The sequence below is a fragment of the Bufo bufo genome, chromosome 7 (genome assembly GCF_905171765.1).
Source record: "Bufo bufo chromosome 7, aBufBuf1.1, whole genome shotgun sequence".
Taxonomy (NCBI): domain Eukaryota; kingdom Metazoa; phylum Chordata; class Amphibia; order Anura; family Bufonidae; genus Bufo; species Bufo bufo.
In genome coordinates, this window is record NC_053395.1 from 199,127,030 (window position 1) to 199,145,689 (window position 18,660).

Sequence of the window (18,660 nt, forward strand, 5' to 3'; positions counted from 1 at the left end):
GGTGTCTGTTTTGCAGACCTGCAAAACACTTAGACGTGTGAATGGACCCTTACAGTACCATTTTTATTGGTACTTACTAAAAGTTGCTTACCGGCAGGGGCTGCTCCCCCCCGTCCAATTACATGCTCTTAGCACTTCCAGGATCACATGCTGTACATTGTTACAACCCACAGTACATGTGCGAGAATGAATCCCTCTCCAGAGTGCTAGCAAGAGATTCATTTTAATGCATACACTTTGGGTTGTGTCCAGGCTAAATGCAATCTTCACTTATGTAAAATTATGTACAGAAACATTAAAATGGTGAACGCATCATTCAACCAAACACAAAGGAGATTCGCACAAACAAGTCCGACCTGGAATTTAAGCTGCAAACTTTGTTGTTGTAACCAGATCACTTACACGAAGGTGCTGAGTCACCATTTCTATGTCCATAATCCGTAAGTCCACGTGAAGAGGTGTCTGACCTCCTTTCTCGCTCACTTGTTATATCAGAATGAAACATCGAAGTAGTCCTAGGAAAGCGCCCATACCTGCTCGGCGTGTCTGAAAGTGATAATGAACTCTTAAGGATGATGCCCATTAAAATTCTAGAAAATAAAAAATACCCATATACACTTGATGAGTACATTGCAATAGAAATGCCAGAAAAGGCCTAGGAGACGTGCCATTTTAAAAGGCTAGAATTCCCCTGTGCCTACTAGTCTAAAAGAACATTTACATGTGCCAAGAAGCAGCCAATTGTTGGGAAAGAAGCATTCCTTCCTGAGTCAGTTGCTCATTCAGTGGAGGGGACCGCTATATTTACATGCAGCGATCACCTCCACAGTATAAAGATTATCAAGGATATTGCTCTTCCTCAGAGATGCATTGTTTCTGGGCAGCAGATCACCGTTTAGACATTATAATCTGCTGCCCAAAAATGATCATTTAGGTGCCTGCACGGATGACAGGATCACCCAATAAACGAGCGTTTCTCTTGTTCGTCGGCAGCACCTTTACATGGGCAGATAATTGGGAATGAGCTTGCGCAGGAACGTTCCTTCCTGATCAGACCATCTAAATCCACCTTAAGGCTGGCTAGTATTATAATGCACACTCCTATATGGTCACACCACTTCTGTTCTACGCTCTGCAGTCATCTGCACATAATAGCCAAGTCTAAATCCAGCATTAGAATAGCTCATCAATATCCGATCGTAGGGGTCCAAATCCAGACACCAATCATCAGCTGGCTGAAGGTGCAGAGGCAGTCCAGAACACAGATCAGATCACACTGCTCCCACTCGTTTTCACAAATGATGAAAGTAGCATAAAACTGAAGAAAACACAAATTTCTGCACAAAATGCCACGGTTGTAGTTGAAAATGCTGGCTTACATCCTTTGTTAAATTGCCTTAACTGTGTAGATGTCACTTGCTGAACACTAGCCAGTATATGGAGCTGCGTCTATTCCAGGGCACAATGGCCCATAAAATAAAGTAGTCAGTATTACAGTTCCAGGAAACCCCTTTAATCTGCACAGTACTAAATACAATAGTGTTAGGCCTTATGCACACGACAGTATTTTTTCACGGTCCGCAAAACGGGGTTCCGTTGGTCCGTGACAGTTTTTTCGTCCGTGGGTCTTCCTTGATTTTTGGAGGATCCACGGACATGAAAAAAAAAATAAAGTAGTTTTGGTTTCCACCTGGCCGTGCGGAGCCAAACGGATCCGTCCTGATTTACAATGCAAGTCAATGTGGACGGATCAGTTTGACGTTGACACAATATGGTGCAATTGCAAACGGACACGTCCCCCATTGACTTATAATGTAAAGTCAGGAGTTAATATACCATAGGATCGGATGGTATATTTTAACTTGAAGCGTCCCCATCACCATGGGAACGCCTCTATGTTAGAATATACCATCGGATTTGAGTTACATCGTGAAAACTCATATCAGACAGTATATTCTAACAGAGGCGTTCCTATGGTGATGGGGACGCTTCAAGTTAGAATATACTACGAACTGTGTGTACATGACTGCCCCCTGCTGCCTGGCAGCACCCGATCTCTTACAGGGGGCTGTGATCAGCACAATTAACCCCTCAGGTGCCGCACCTGAAGGGGTTAATTGTGCATATCATAGCCCCCTGTAAGAGATCAGGGGCTGCCAGGCGGCAGACCCCCTCCCTCCCCAGTTTGAATATCATTGGTGGCCAGTGTGCAGCTCCCCCTCCCTCCCTCTATTGTATAACCATTGGTGGCCAGTGTGAGCCCCCCCCAGCCCCCCCTTTATTGTATTAATATATCATTGGTGGCCAGTGTGCGGCCTCCCCTCCCCCCCCGATCATTGGTGGCAGCGGAGACGCTACTGCAGTCCTGGTTGCCATGGTTCCTTAGCAATATTAGAAGCATCATACTTACCTGCTGTGCTGTCTGTGACCGGCCGGGAGCTCCTCCTACTGGTAAGTGACAGGTCTGTGCGGCGCATTGCTTAATGATCTGTCACTTACCAGTAGGAGGAGCTCCCAGCCGGTCACAGACAGCGCAGCAGGTAAGTAACCATGGCAACCAGGACTGCAGTAGCGTCCTGGTTGCCATGGTTACTGATCGGAGCGCCAGCGATTAAACTGGGACTCCGATCGGAACTCTCCGCTGCCACCAACTCTCCGATCGGAACTCTCCGCACACTGGCCACCATGATATTAATACAATAGAAAGAGGGAGGGGGGGCCACACACTGGCTACCAATGATAATACAATAAAGGGAGGGAGGGGGGGCCACCCCCTACTGCCTGGCAGCTCCTGATCTCTTACGGGGGGCTATGATACGCACAATTAACCCCTTCAGGTGCGGCACAAAGTGAAAACTCAGCTCTGAAAAAGCTTTTATGCAGACGAATCTTCGGATCCGTCTGTATGAAAGTAGCCTACGGACAGGGATCACGAACACGGATGCCAATCTTGTGCGCATCAGTGTTTTTTCACGGACCCATTGGCTTGAATGGGTCCGTGAACAGTTAGTCAAAAAAATAGGACAGGTCATTTTTTTGACGGACAGGATACACGGATCACGGAGGCGGATGACAAACTGTGCATTTTCCGAGTTTAACGGACCCATTGAAAGTCAATGGGTCTGCATTAAATCACGGAAAACGGAACGGCCACACACAGCGATCGTGTGCATGAGGCCTTACTCCTAGAAAGTGCAAGCTTGTGAGAATAGGGTGTCCAGTCCCCTCGAAACAAATGGAGTTGTAGGTTGCTCATGACTGCTGCCGCACCTCTATGGGTACCTGCTACTCTATTCATTGGGGGGGGGGGGGTTCTTCTCTGGCTCTTTCCCCTAAGATTGCTGCTCCCCATCTGGTGGAATGGTGATGAGAACTCAAAAGCCCCCTGCTCCTCCTCACCAGTTCCCCACTGGTGATTAGTGGGGGGTTCCCAGCTTCCTGGACTATCACTTTTCCACAGGATAGAGATTAAGGCTGGAAAGCCGAATTGCGTGTGAAAGACATGGAAGAAGCAGACCTTAGCCTGTAAACTACATAAATCATGGGGTTGCAGTATTTTTGTTGGAGATACCACAGCCACTGTGATTTAGGCAGAGCCTGTACATACCTGGACTGGAAGTGTAGCTGTCACTGGTAGCTCTTACACCAGACAGAGGGGTACGTCCAGAATAAGATAGCTTCGGTCTCTTAGAATCCCAGTCTTGCTGCTGACTATGCAATCCTGTGTAAGTGCTCTGAGACCTCTCCAAGGGATCATACCAAGAAGGTTGGGCGGAAGAGGATGCTGTGGACTGAATGACAAATCAGCAGAGTCATTAAAGGGGGTTTCCCATCACCGACAATGGGGGCATATCGCTAGGATATGCCCCCATTGTCTGATAGGTGCGGGTCACACCTATGAGACCCGCACCTACAATGAGAACGGAGCAGGCAAATGAACAGATGGCGCACTGCGCATGCACAGCCACCCTCCATTTCTATGGGGCCGCTGAAGATAGCCTAGCACTGGCTTGGCCATTTCCATCTGCCCCATAGAAATAAATGGGAGCATGGGCCACGCGTGCGCTCCCATTCACTTCTATGGGAGCAACACTTGTTGGTGGATGGACCCCAGCCACAGCTCCCCGCTCCATTAGCTACCACTAATTCTATCCAAAAAAGTGATTACAAAGGCACTTACTAATGTACTGTTATTATCCATATTGCCTCCTTTGCTGGCTGGATTCATTTTTCCATCACATTATACACTGCTTGTTTCCATAGTTACAACCACCCTGTAATCCATCAGTGGTGGTCGTGCTTGCACACTATAGGGAAAAGTGCTGACCTCTGGTGGCCGGGACCGTGCAAGCGCACACAAGCACAGCCATGCTGCTGGACTGCAGGGCCACTAGAGAGGTTGGCACTTTTTCCTATAGTGTGCAAGCACGACCACCACTGATCGAATACAGGGTGGTTGTAACTATGGAAACGAGCAGTGTATAATGTAATGGAAAAATGAATCCAGCCAGAAAAAGAGGCAATATGGACAATCGGAATACATTAGTAAGTGCCTTGTATTAACTTTAGATAAAATTAGTAGTAGCTGCAGTCTACACTAAACATGTGATGGTGGAACAACGCTCCTGCCTCGCACAGCTCTGTATATCATAGACTATGTAAATACCTGCAGCAGATCTGACTAGACTTGGCTGCTCACTCAGATGCCACCAAAACCTCAGCTTTCCTCTGTAAGGTGTAAATTGAAATCCTTAAAGGGGTATTCCCACCACAGACAATGGGGGCATATTGAAACACTGCATAAGAAATGCCATTTGCTGAAGTGGCAAAACCCCTTTAGGCTTGTCACAGGACTCAGAAGATCCTTTAGTGGTCACACAGGATTAATTTTTAGGGGGGGCAAAATCCCCTCAAGTCAGTGACTATCTCATTTATGGCTTCATTTTAGTTATGCAAAAATTTCGACATCTTTAGGCCACAAACTCCAGAGGTTAGAGAGAAGAACATGGGGTGTAGTGGTGTTCTACAGTGCCCCCACATCATAGCTAAAGCATTGTGCTCTGTATCTGCACGCAGACAGCCCTGATTCAATTCACCATGATATTTAATATTCAGCTACATAGGGCGAGTGTATTGCACTCTCCTCATAACAACCACTCCATAGACCTCCTAGGGAGGGTCCTCAGGTAGAACACTGCCCCATATAGGAGGCAGAATGTAGGGCCACTCTACGTGCGATTCCCTTCTGGAGGACTCAAGCTGTCCTTGTATTACATAGACTACCATTCATCTGAATGGCCACCATGCAAAAAGTTCCCCCTACATAGACAATCAGCTGTTAAGAGCAGGATCGACATGATCAACCGCTCACCCTAGAGCAGGGATCAGAAAAAGTCGGCACTCCAGCTGTTGTGAAACTACAACTCCCAGCAGGCAAATCTATGAGTGTTAGAAGTATAAGTAAATGGAGCAATCCGATTTATAGTTTCAGATCAGCGGGCATGCTGGAGGTTGCACATTCTGAAGTGAGCCGTCTCAGAGGGGGTAAACCCTATTACATTTTAAGGCCAAAGTACAACATGTCCTATGCCGAGTTTTAATTTTTAACACTAACAGGGTATTCCATTCATGAGGATAGGCCATCAGTATTAAAATCCTGGACAACCTTTTTAAAATGACAAAGACCTCAGGCTTCACAGCCAGCCACATGCGCATTTAGAGCATCTTACATAAAGGTCCCCGCTCTGAACCATGATGTGCAATTAGGATCAGAAAACTGCCTTAATACAAATCATGGCACCATCTACAAAGCTGAGGCGGTCACGACATCAGCTCCATTTCTAGAATTAGCGCAAGGCTCCGACATGAAGGAACACTATTAAAAGTGTCCACTAGATGATGTCTACTGAACGTTATCCAGGTGTCATAATTGGTAATGAATGAATTGATTCGCTCTTCACCTGTGAGGGACTGTCACAAATCCTGTCAAATGTCCCCCTGCCACTTCAACAGTCACCGCTGCAGAAGAGGAAGCAGAGCCTCTGCTTTTGTGCCGCTACTCCGAGCGGTGGCGCAGGGGCGAGGTGGTCAGACCTGTCAATCAGGTGAACTTTTCATGAATTGGTTCGTACAAACAGATTCATTCATCTCTAGTCCTAGTCGAAAGGGAACGTGTCCTTCTGTAAATGTCCGCTTCTCAGAGCGTGTTCCCTGCATGATGCATAGTTTGTGAAGTATACATGTTGCAACCACAAACAAAAAGTCAAATTACAGGCTACTTACAGTTCTACTCCTGTTTGCCAAGTAGCTACCAGATATAGGGAGGTCATAAGTTCCTGAGCAGCGCTGGTAAGTAGGAGGCGTCTTCCAGGAACGCTCAAGGCCATCCCTCTCTCTAAAGGTCCAGTCTCTGCTTGATGTCCGCAATTGGCTGGAATCCTGGATAACAAGAGTCACAAATCACATTTCATCTGCAAGGAGACTTAGGCTACTTTCACACTCACATTTGGTTCGGATCAGTCATGGATCTGCACTGATAATACAACCGTCTGCATCCGTTCAGAATGGATCCGTTTGTATTATCTTTAACATAGCCAAGACAGATCCGTCTTGAACACCATGGAAAGTCAATGGAGGACAGATCCATTTTCTATTGTGCCAAAAAACGGATCCATCCCCATTGACGCAAGCAGCATTTTGAGGTCTGCCTCCAGAGCGCAATGGAGACGGAACAGAGGCAAACTGATGCATTCTGAGCGGATCCTTGTCCATTCAGAATGCATTAGGGCAAAAGTGATCAGTTTTGGACCGCGTGTGAGAGCCCTGAACGGATCTCACAAACTGAAAGCCAAAACGCCAGTGTGAAAGTAGCCTTAAAAGGGAATGTGTTGCAAATTTTTCTCTTTTTCTTTCACCAGTTAAAATCAGATGATGTTGAACCCACCACTTTTTTTAAATCTGCATTTTGTGTTTGCAGATTTTTCACATCCATTTTCTAAACACGTTTATGGGAGCAGGCAACTTGCATGAGCAGCTAACAGCACTTTGAGATATGCCACCCAGGCATAGGTCAAAGGACATGAGATGTTCACTGACTTCTATAAGAGTTTTGTAGACCTGCCATGTACTCTGTGCAAAAGTCACTATGCAGGGAGGGGAAGTAGATAAGCTGCGACATGTGTGGTGAACCACAGATCCTGCGTTATCTACACAGATTAAAAAAATATTTGAATATGTAGTTTTCTGATAACATCTTCCCATTAATTTTCAGCCTCCATACAAAACCTCTGGTGGAAAGGAAGGGATCAGGACAGTCAAAGATAGCAAGCTTTTGGAGGGCAACAAAAACTCGATCTAAGACCATTTATATCACACCATTTCAGTCTGCAGAACTCAAAAATAAATGTTCTTATGCACGAATGAATGAGAAGCATTACAATCCGCTCTTGTACCTACACGCAGGCTTAGAAGTCAATTATGCCACTATTCAGACAGTAAGCTTCAGTCATACAGAATCAGAAAAAACAAAAAAAAAAAAACACTGCAGCTTCACTGAAACAGACAGCTGATATCAATGTGCACAAGTCCAACAGCAAGCAAAAAGAGTTTCATGCAAAAGTCTTAAAGGGCTTCTGTCACCCCACTAAACACTTTTTTGTGTACTTATAATCCCTATCCTGCGATATTGCTATACATTATGTTTAAATTTTTTTTCGCTCAGTAGAGTCTGCAAAAAACTTATGATATGCTAATTACCCGTCTACCAGCAAGTAGGGCGTCTACTTGCTGGTTGCAGCTGCAAAAAATCGCCCCCTCTCGTTGATTGACAGGGCCAGCCGCGATCTCCTCCTCCTTCGGCCGGGTCAGCATTTTAAAAATCACGCACCTGTGTTGATTCGGCGCAGGCGCTCTGAGATAAGGAGGCTCTCCTCCTCAGGACTCCCTCAGTGCGCCTGCGCCGATGAAGTCTTCTTTCGGTGACGTCATCGGCGCAGGCGCACTGAGGGAGTGCTGAGGAGGAGAGCCTCCTCATCACGGAGCGCCTGTGCCGAATCAACTTGCTGGTAGACAGGTAATTAGCATATCAAAAGTAAGTTTTTTGCCAAATCTACTGAACGAAAATTAACAATGTATAGCAATATCGCAGGATAGGGATTATAAGTACACAAAAAAAAAATGTTTAGTGGGGTGACAAAAGCCCTTTAAGGTATTAGAGGTTTGTTTTTAAAGAGGACCTCTCATGTTTTTTTGTTTGTTTAGATAAACACCTTTCCTTCTCACCTCTCTAGCTGACGTTCTTCGCTGTGATTGTATCGCGGCACAGGCAGTGAGAAGGAGGTGGTCATTGAGAAACCCTGGCGTCTACTCCTCCCTGTACTGATGCTCAGTATTAACATACTGGGTGGGGGCACAGGAGAGATATTTGAAGGGAAAAAAAAAAAAAAACCCACACACACGAAAGGTCCTCTTTAACCTGTTCGACATAGGGCGTACCGCTACGCCCTGATTTCCCGATCGTTAAGGACACAGGACGTACCGGTATGTCCTATGTATTTCCAGAACCCGGCAGTGCGGGCCACGATCATCAGGGCGGTGCTGGGGAAGGGGGGGGGGGGGCAGGCACGCGATCATCCGCCCGCCCCCTCTCTCAGGATGGCCAAGCAGTTTGCAGAGTGCTTTCACAGATATCATGCGTTTAACCCCTTCCATGCCGCAGTCCGTAGGGACCGCTGTATGGAAGAGGTTAAAGGGGTTGTCCGGGTTCAGAGCTGAACCCAGACATACCCTTTTTTTCACCCAGACAGCCCCCCTGAGGCTAGCATCGGAGCAACAGTGCACAGGCTTTTTTGTTTTTAATAACACTGCCGGGCGGTAACTTCCGCCCGGCAGTGTGTTTGGTGACGTCACCGGCTCTGGGGGGCGGGCTTTAGCTCTGCCCTAGCAGTTTTACTGGCTAGGGCAGAGCTAAATTCTGCGCATCAGTGCCGGTGACGTCACCGGGGTTCCTGTCAGCCCCATGGAGAGCCCTGGTACGTCACCGGAACTCCTAAAAATGCCTTTGCCCTGCGCATGTTTGATATCACAGCGTCCATAACAACCTAATCTATAAAACGGTCATGTTACTTTCCCCGCATGGTGAATGCCATAAAAAAAAAAAAAAAATACACATTAGGTATCGCCGTGTCCGTGGCAACCTGCTTTATAAAAATACCACATGATCTAACCTGTCAGATGAAGGTTGTAAACCAGTGCCAAAACAGCCATTTGTTACCTTGCCTCACAAAATGTTTAATCTAGAGCAACCAAAAATCATATGCCACCCTATCCTGTAGTTTCTAAAATGGGGTCACTTTTCTTGAGTTTCTACTCTAGGGGTGCATCAGGTGGGCTTCAAATGGGACACGGTGTCAAAAAACCAGTCCAGCAAAAATATGGCATTCCTGCGCCGTACAGCGGTTTACGACCACATATGGGGCGTTTCTGTAAACTACAGAATCAGCAATAAATATTGTTTTGTTTGGCCGTTAACCCTTGCTTTGTAACTGGGAAAAAAAATTAAATGGAAAATCTGCCAAAAAAGTGAAATTTGGAAATTGTATCTATTTTCCATTAATTCTTGTGGAACACCTAAAGGGTTAAGTTTGTAAAAACAGTTTTGAATACCTTGAGGGGTGTAGTTTCTAGAATGGGGTCATTTTTGGGTGGTTTCTATTATGTAAGCCTCACAAAGTGACTTCAGACCTGAACTGGTCCTTAAAAAAGTTGGTTTTTGAAAATTTGAGAAATGTCAAGATTTGCTTCTAAACTTCTAATCCTTATAACGTCCCCCAAAAATAAAATGCAGTTCCCAAAATGATCCTAACATGAAGTAGACATATGGGGAATGTAAAGTAATAACTATTTTTGTAGGTATTACTATGTATTATAGAAGGAGAGAAATTGAGAGACTTGGAAATTAGCAAATTTGGTATTTTTTTTATAAATAAAAATGTATTTTTTTTTTTACTTCATTTTACCAGTGTCATGAAGTACAATGTGTGACGAAAAACAATCTCAGAATGGCCTGGATAAGTAAAAGCATTTTAAAGTTACCACTTAAAGTGACACTGGTCAGATTTGCAAAAAATGGCCTGGTCCTTAAGGTGAAATAGGGCTGTGTCCTTAAAGGGGTTGTCAGTTATTTTTTTGTTCTTTCTATGTTTTTAACTAAGCAAATGTAACAGCTTTCCAATTAACTCACTATCTCCAGTGGCTGGTTTCTCAGATTTCACTGAGGGTCACATGACCTGTGATGTCAGCTTCTCTCCCTGCTCTGATATCTCGTTTACAGGCTTGTAAACGAGATGTCACTGCTGGCCACGCCCCCTTCACTGCCGTCTGCTCTCTCTCTCCTAAGATTCTTAACCCCTTCAGCTGCACATACTGGCTAGCTGCAGCAGTGACAATTCTGGGCACAGGATCTGACAGACTAGAGAGAGCATTGCACAAGAAGGTAGTGGGAAGATCCTGTGTGTATTAGCAGTGTCTTTATACAGCGGGGACTTGTAGTTTTACACTTACAAGTTGCTGTTGATTCTACCAGCACTCATGGCAGCTCTTGTATCCACTTCCTTAGAGCAGGGGGAGGGGCAGAGATTGTTTTAATTGCATGTTAACAACCCCGTTAAGGAGTTGATTGCTTTCCTACCTTTAGGCCATTAGTATCAGATCAGTGTGGGTCCAACTCCCAGCAACCCTGTAGCCTCCTTATTGTTCACAGGAGTTGGTGCACAGCACTGCAGCTTTGCCTGATTTACTTGATCACAGGGAGAGATGAGTCAGCCCACCCAAAAATAAGATCAGTTTGTGGCGGTGAGGTTCCAGTGAATGGAAGAACAAAGTTGCAATGCCATGCACCAACTCTACTAAAAGTATATCTGAACCGATGTAAACAAAGAGGCTGCAGGGGTGCCAACAGTCGGACCCTCACCCATCCGATCTTAGACAGGTCAGCAGTTTTCTAGAAAGGTTATCTGTATGGCTTGAGGCAATGATTTCCAACCTATAGCTCTCCAGCTGTTGTAAGACTGCACTCCCATCATGCTCCGATAGCCTTAGCCCGCCATGGCATGATGGGAGCTATATTGTCTCCACAACTGGGGAGGCAAAGGTTGAGGAACATTGGCTTGAGGGACTTGCCCAACTACATATTGATGCATTTTTGCATCAAAAAGTTACAGTACTACACAGATGGGAGAAAATTTTTATTATATTTGCCCCACACATCTCACCTGCACAGCACGCTCTCGGCCATCCCGGGTGTGCAGGAAACTGGGGACAGGAAACAGTACTACACCAGTATCTTCATTCTTAGGATTGGTGGGGAATCCAGAGGTTGGACCTCCAGAGGTAATGTGACAGCATATCCTAAAGATATGCCATCACTTTACAAGACAGGAGTAGGTCTATAAAGGGAACCCGTCACGTTGAACATGGTGTCTGAGCTGCAGGTAGCAGAGCAGGAGGAGCTGAGCAGATAGTTCTGGTTTTGAGGGAAAAGATTCAGTAAAACTTGTATTTTATTCATTTATATTCCTAATCATTCTGGGCTTTGAAGTCCAGGAGACGTCCTATCGGTGATTGACAACTATCTCTGTATATGTAGTCCGAGGGAACGCAGTCACCAATAGGACGTCAAAGCCCAGAATGAGCAGGAATTTAAACATATAAAAAACACAAGTTAGTTTCATGGGAAAGGATTCAGTACAACAATGTGCTGAGCTCTACAACATGCTGCCTATGGATTTTGACATTTTCATGGTGAAAGATTCCATCTCACTAAAGACGACTTTAGAACAAGATCTCTCATTCAGCTACTGTCCCATGTGGTTTTTGTGGCTGCCATATAAAACCATTTAGATTACACATTAAAGGGGTATTCTCGGGGGAGCAATCCTAACCGAAAACAAGGCAAAATGGCAAACAGTCTTTACTCACCTTATGGATTCCCTGCGGCTGCTCTTCTCCCCTCTCAACCAGCGATAAACTGCTGAGACTGAACCGCTCAGCCAATCACTGGCCACATAAGTGGCACACCTCTGTGGCACGCAATGTCATTTGTCCACGGCATCAGCTCAAAAACTCAAAATGAGAAGGACGAGACTGGATTTCTTGCTAGACCATGGTTAGGAGACTCCTGGCCTATGGATTCAGGATCTGCAATAGTCACAATTCTTCCTTCGCATGTGACAAGATTTTGTTGCAGAAATCAGTTCCATTCGTTTGAACAGGGCTTGGAGAAATCCATGTGCTTCATGGCAAAAGAAACCCAGAGAAATGGAACTGATCTTTAGTCAGACATCTCTGCAACAAGATTTGCCGCCTATGAAGCACCCTTAGGGTGCTGACACAGTGCAGTTCTTATTATAGCTAGCTGAAATTATTTAAATCATTCTAACGCTGCAGAACACAAGGGGTTAATGAGGCTGCTAAACTGGCTAAACTGAAAACGGCATTTGTCAGAACTGCACCGTGTATGTATAGCTTAAACCTCAGATGTTCAGCCAGCATGTTTAGGGTCACAAGATCACCAAATCACCTGCTCACAAAAGGTTTCACTCATGATCTTACCTGAAAGTCCGTATCACGTCTCAGTGAGCCGTCTCTCATACGATAGGTTTCACTATGGCCGCCTAGTCTGCTGGTTCTCAGCATTCGAGCACTTATGGGAGATGAGGGGGAAGGCTGAACAGTTATCCGCCGGGGCAATCTTGATGGCTTGGGTTCCATTTTCGTGCCTAAAAAACAAAAAAACGCTTATAGATTAAGAGCATTTCCTTCTGGACTCTTGTGACTGAACTTCAAGACCATATGAATTGAATAATAAGCATCAACTTCCATCTACAGATTTAGTAGAGCCACTCATATCGGGTTGCGATTTTGCTCGGAACAGACATTCGTAGACTCAAGTCCTACAGGTCCTTGCAACAGTGGCTCAATGGTTAGCACTGGTGCCTTGGAGAGCCGGTCTCTTAGGTTTGGACATCCATCTGCATTAAGTTTGTGTTCTCCTGGCGTCTGTGTGGGTTTCCTCCGGCACTCCAAAAGCTATGATGGGGAATTCAGATTGTGAGCCCCACTGGAGACCGCAAGTGCTGAGGAATAGGTTGGCGCTACACAAGAAATAATGCATGCCACTCCGTTATTGTAAGAGATCTGTTTTGTCATGAACGTTCACCACCTCTTCAGTGCACGCCTGCATTACTCTGACCCACTTTCCATAACACGACAGGTAACGTCCCAACACCAGTGGGAGTGGGAAACCAGGACATGATCAAGTACGAGAGAGACAACTCCTTTCATATAGTCAAAAAGCAGCTCATCCAATAAATATGAAGACTCTTACAAATATATACCCGAACCACTCATGACGACCTCAGATCTAAACTTAGCAGACCGAGGGCATCTTATCTAGGACACCCGGATCAAAACAGCTACTGAGAAGGCAGTGTCAGTTTCAGGTTGCTCGGTACAGAAGACATTACATAAGCTCTTGCAGGTTCCTTCACCGGTCATAGCAAGCGGCAGGGTTGCCAGCTTCTAAAGAGTTCTGTATACTGTGCAGCCAGAACGACGTTCAACCATAACACGCTTTTCTTTACTTCCTGTTGCACAGAGATTGTAATCGCTCAGATCCGTCTCACTTCCAGCAAAGTTTCATCTAATTTCATCATTTCAAATTGGGGCCTGTTACTTAAAGGGAACCTGTCACCAAAAAAAATAAAATTGCTTATTAAGCTGTTCAGAGTACCTTATAGTGCTACATAGTAGTGTCCTATTGCACTTTTTTTTCGTTTCCAGCATTTAGCCTCATTGAGAAATCAATGTTTTATTCAGCTGCTGCCCCGTGCTTCAAGTCAGGCTTGAAGTCAAGGGGGCAGCGGCCTAGGCGTCTCCAATCCTGCCTCCCTGATTGACACGCCACATCTCAGTGCCGGGACCGCGCTCTCAGCCCGCATGTGCAGTAAAGGGCTGCTGTAGCGCGATCCCGCCTCCGGCTCGTGCATGCGCCTGCCTTACATACTCGCGCCCGGCATCTTCTCTACCTGCGCATACAGAGCGTGATCTCGGGCACGCCGCAGAGGCTAGGCACAAGGGTCACCCTCCTCCCAGAGAGCTCCAGCAACAGGTATTCATCTAAAGTGTCAAATATAATACACAGGCACCTCCATCTACATGTATTATGCTATAAAAGCAACTATAATGTGGCACTTTAACCCTTGCACCTCCAGCATCATTTATTCTCATATAGCAACTATAATGTTAAAAAAGTGCCACATTATAGTTGCTGTATGCGCAGGTAGAGAAGATGCCGGGCACATGCGCTGTAGCGAGACTGAAGCCGGCTGAGTGTACGAGCTGGGATCGCGCTACAGCAGCCCTTTACTGCGCATGCGGGCTGAGAGCGCGGTCCCGGCACTGAGATGCAGCGTGTCTATCAAGGCGGCGGGAGGCAGGATTGGAGACGCCTAGGCCGCTGCCCCCTTGACTTCAAGCCTGACTTGAAGCATGGGGCAGCAGCTGAATAAAACATTGATTTCTCAATGAGGCTAAATGCTGGAAAATGAAGAAAAAAAGTGCAATAGGACACTACTATGTAGCACTATAAGGTACTCTGAACAGCTTGATAAGCGATTTTTTGGTGACAGGTTCCCTTTAAAGGGGTTGTCTGAGAGCACATCATTTCTAAAGCTGCATTTAGATGCAGCAATGAGAAGCCAATTGTCGGGAAGGAAGCGTTCCTCCTGACAGCTGATTAAGGGGACATAAAGCGCTGCATTTACAGCAAGCGATCACCTCCACAGGTTGAGGACAAGCAAACACTGCTGCCATCGCTAGTCCTCATACATAATCATTGCTCCTGGGCAGAATATCGCCGTTTAGACAGCTCTATCTGCTGCCCAGGAACCATGATTGAGGTGTCCGCACCTCTGATCACTTCACCGCCATGAATAAGCAAAGCTTGACAAAAGTGGGAACATTCGTTGTAGATAATTGGCCTGATATTCGGGCCTTGTAAACCAACTTTAACAGGTGCCGGCAGCCTGCTTTCCTACAGAAGGGACCATACCTAGGGGCTGTTCACATCTCGTTTTTGCTGTACGTTAAGTGTTGTAAACAGAAGAGACATAGCTGGACGTATCTATGGACCACATATGGACAAATACTGTTCGAAAGTGCATACTTTTGACTCGGGTTCACTTTACGTTTCTGTACTCTTTGTAGGACTGAATAATGTAGCATACCACACTTTTCTGTCCTGCAAAAAAAAATAATCCACAAAATTGCATGTTTTTACTGTATGTCTTAACGTATCTACTTTATAAACAGGTAAAGGCTCTTTCACACTTGCGTTGTTCTGTTCCGGCATAGAGTTCCGTCGTCGGGGCTCTATGCCGGAAGAATCCTGATCAGGATTATCCCCATGCATTCTGAATGGAGAGAAATCCGTTCAGGATGCATCAGGATGTCTTCAGTTCAGGACCGGAACGTTTTTTGGCCGGAGAAAATACCGCAGCATGCTGCGCCTTTTGCTCCGGTCAAAAATCCTGAACACTTGCCGCAAGGCCGGATCCGGAATTAATGCCCATTGAAGCTAAACGTTGTTTCGGCGCATTACCGGATCCGACGTTTAGCTTTTTCTGAATGGTTACCATGACTGCCAGGACGCTAAAGTCCTGTTTGCCATGGTAAAGTGTAGTGGGGAGCGGGGGAACAGTATACTTACTGTCCGTGCGGCTCAGGGGCGCTTCAGAGTGACGTCAGGGCGCCCCACGCGCATGGATGACATGATAACATTGATCACGTCATCCATGTGCATGGGGCGCTCTGACATCAGTCTGGAGCACCCCAGGAGCCGCACGGACTTAAGTATACCGCTCCCCACTACTATGGCAACCAGGACTTTAATAGCGTCCTGGGTGCCATAGTAACACTGAACGCATTTTGAAGACGGATCAGTCTTCAAATGCTTTCAGTTCACTTGCGGTGTTACGGATCCGGCGGGCACCTCCGGCAAATGGAGTACACGACGGTTCCGGACAACGCAAGTGTGAAAGAGGCCTAAAAGTTGACGTGAACAGGCCCTAAGCTGCTTCAGTCCTCTGGGCTGGCTCCTGCATCTACACCTTTGGGTCCACAGTTTCTCTTCCTCCTCGGGATAGGCACCTGATCCTCTTCAGCCAATCGCTGACTTAAGCAGTGACAGGTCTCTCGTGGACACAGTGATTGGCTGAAGAGGATCAGGTGACCATGTCGGGGGCAGGGGAGAAGAAAAAAAAAAAAAAGGGTGGGGGAATGGGAAAATGTAGACACAGGAGCCAGCTTAGAGCGGTGGGGAGAAGGCAAGTACGGTCCTTTCAGTACGAGTGGCAGGCTGTTTGTCCGTCAGAAATTATGTATTCCTGGACAAGCCCTTGTGCATCTGCCAGGCCCATGTATTTTGCTGGGACCAGCCAGTCACCAAATGTGTATCGGGGGGCCTCCAGACCAACACCGAAGATCCTTTTGTCCTTGGGGAGACAAGCTGCCATCAGCTGTGTAGTAGCAGCTATGTCTCCATTTTATTTAAATAATTCCAAATTATTCCACAGAGCTTTACAGACATCACACTGTCCCCAGCGGAGCTCACAATCCAAGGTCCCTATCAGTATGTCTTTAGAGTGTGGGAGGAAACCGGAGAAAACCCACGGGGAGAAGACAAACTCCATGCAGATGTTGTGCTTTGTCAGATTTGAACCTAGGACCAGTCCAGTGCTAACCACTGAGCCACCATGCTGCCTGTGCTACATGCACATTCAGCTAAGCCAACAGGCATGTCAACTTTCTTCATATGAGCGAGAGCCGTGTCCATGTGTTTCTGTGCAATTTATTGGCTGCAGTATTACATATATGCAACATATGGCCTATAAACAGGAGTCAGAAATGTATCAGGTAACCCCCACACAGACATCCTGACCTTGGAAAGATTCCCAATGGATACCACGTTGTAGCCCTCACTGAGCACCCTCGCAGATACCATAGATTATTTCAGAAAACGTTGACTATTGATCATACTGACAGCACATACTGCTCTTGCCAAATCCGCATTATGTTTTAGACTTTACAGCAAATAAAATACTGACGGCGATTTGGAAAAAAAAAAAAAAAAAAAAAAAGCAATGAAGCACTAAAACTGACAAAAGAAGAACTCCGACCTGTCCAGACAGGAACCTTAAAGGGGTATTCCCATTTGGAACATTGATGGCATATCATGAGGACATGCCATCAATGTCAGGAACAAGTCCCAGATTTTGGACCTGCACCCATTTCCAGAACGAGGCCCCCTGGAAATGAACATCCAGCATCTGTGTATGCGCGGCCACCCTCCATTTACTGCTATGGGAGCTTTGAAAACAGCCAAGCCATTTCCAGCAGCCCCACATTGGTGAATTGATAGGTGGCCACGCTTGTGCAGTGCACTCTCCATTGACTTCTATGGGATTTCCAAACATCGTGAAGAGCAGAGCGCTTATGTGCGGTGTGCTCTCTTCACTTCCGAGTTCTACTTCTGAAGATCGGTGCAGGTTCCACCTCCAAAACCTATCTGACATTGATGGCATATCCTAGCTAGATGCCATTGATGTCCCAGATAGGTCAATCCCTTTAAACCAAGACCAGCTGTATCCATAGGCCCCCATTTCACACAGAGGCATCCCACACAAAAAGAAATAAAAAAGTTATACCATGTAATGTGTTTAAATAAAAAATAAAATATATTACATTTTTTCCTTACTGGGAAGTTGCTAGTAGCCTTATATACCCCGACAGTTACACATTGTTCATTTTCTCTTTAGCTGTCCCCCTTAACAGTGACCTCCATAGGGAACCTGTCTATATAGCGATCTATGTCCAAGTCGGTAAAAGTGTTAATTAAACACAAGTTATCAGTGACTTCTTTACACATTAATAGACTACGCCTCCTGACAAATGGATGTGAAGCAGTTAATATGAAAGTTTAAAAAAAAAAAAAACAACTAAATCTGCTACTGCGTCTTCCAAGGCGTTGCCGCACAGACCCCAGGCCATATATGAACTTTACACTGTCTCGTAAGCACTTCAGTAAAACACTAGCGTTCCTATTACTGAGGCGCAGATCTGCATTTCTGGCTAAGATAGCAACACGAGAAAACACCAAGACTAAAAGAAAAAAAACAGTCGTGTTACAAGATACAAGAACAAGTAGTTTCTGATACTCCTAACACAAAGACCAAACAGCGACATTCTGAAAATCCACGCCTGGACCCCCGCACGCCGTCCAGCTGTAAGCCCCCACTCAGCCTGTGGCGTCTAGGAAATTACCAGTATAAAGCCCAGAGCAGATGTCTTCCTGAGCGTCTTGTTGGAGCAGGGCGGCAGGATTGTCAGGAATGGGGCGGTGAGTTAAATATAAACAGCTTCCCGGTATGAGCAGCGCGCGGCTTCCTGCTCTCGGGGAAGGACAGGCGCTCGCTCTCTGCCTCTGGACATTTGATCTCTGGCACCAGAAGCTTCAGCAAAAGAACAAGACGCTCATTCTCCTCCCTCGAGAAGAGTGAACAGACCTTACCATGAGGCTCACAAGCATGACGTGGTAGAAAGCAG

At 46.1% G+C, this 18,660-nt stretch overlaps 1 protein-coding gene across 4 annotated transcripts in view; it reads right to left on the bottom strand.

The window, feature by feature from the left end:
- The window catches only part of MARCHF7 (membrane associated ring-CH-type finger 7), a 43,769-nt gene that overhangs the window by 15,618 nt on the left and 9,491 nt on the right, over positions 1-18,660 (bottom strand). For 3 of the 4 annotated variants that reach the window (XM_040440314.1, XM_040440313.1, XM_040440311.1), the window contains exons 2-5: positions 12,610-12,776; positions 6,283-6,438; positions 3,608-3,791; positions 403-546 (exon numbers count right to left, since the gene is read on the bottom strand). In XM_040440314.1, coding sequence (XP_040296248.1) covers positions 403-546; positions 3,608-3,791; positions 6,283-6,438; positions 12,610-12,768 — 643 coding nt within the window. In that variant the 5' untranslated portion in view covers positions 12,769-12,776. Of the gene's footprint in view, positions 1-402; positions 547-3,607; positions 3,792-6,282; positions 6,439-12,609; positions 12,777-18,378; positions 18,563-18,660 lie in introns of those variants that run through there. The other variant, XM_040440312.1, reaches the window with a different exon arrangement.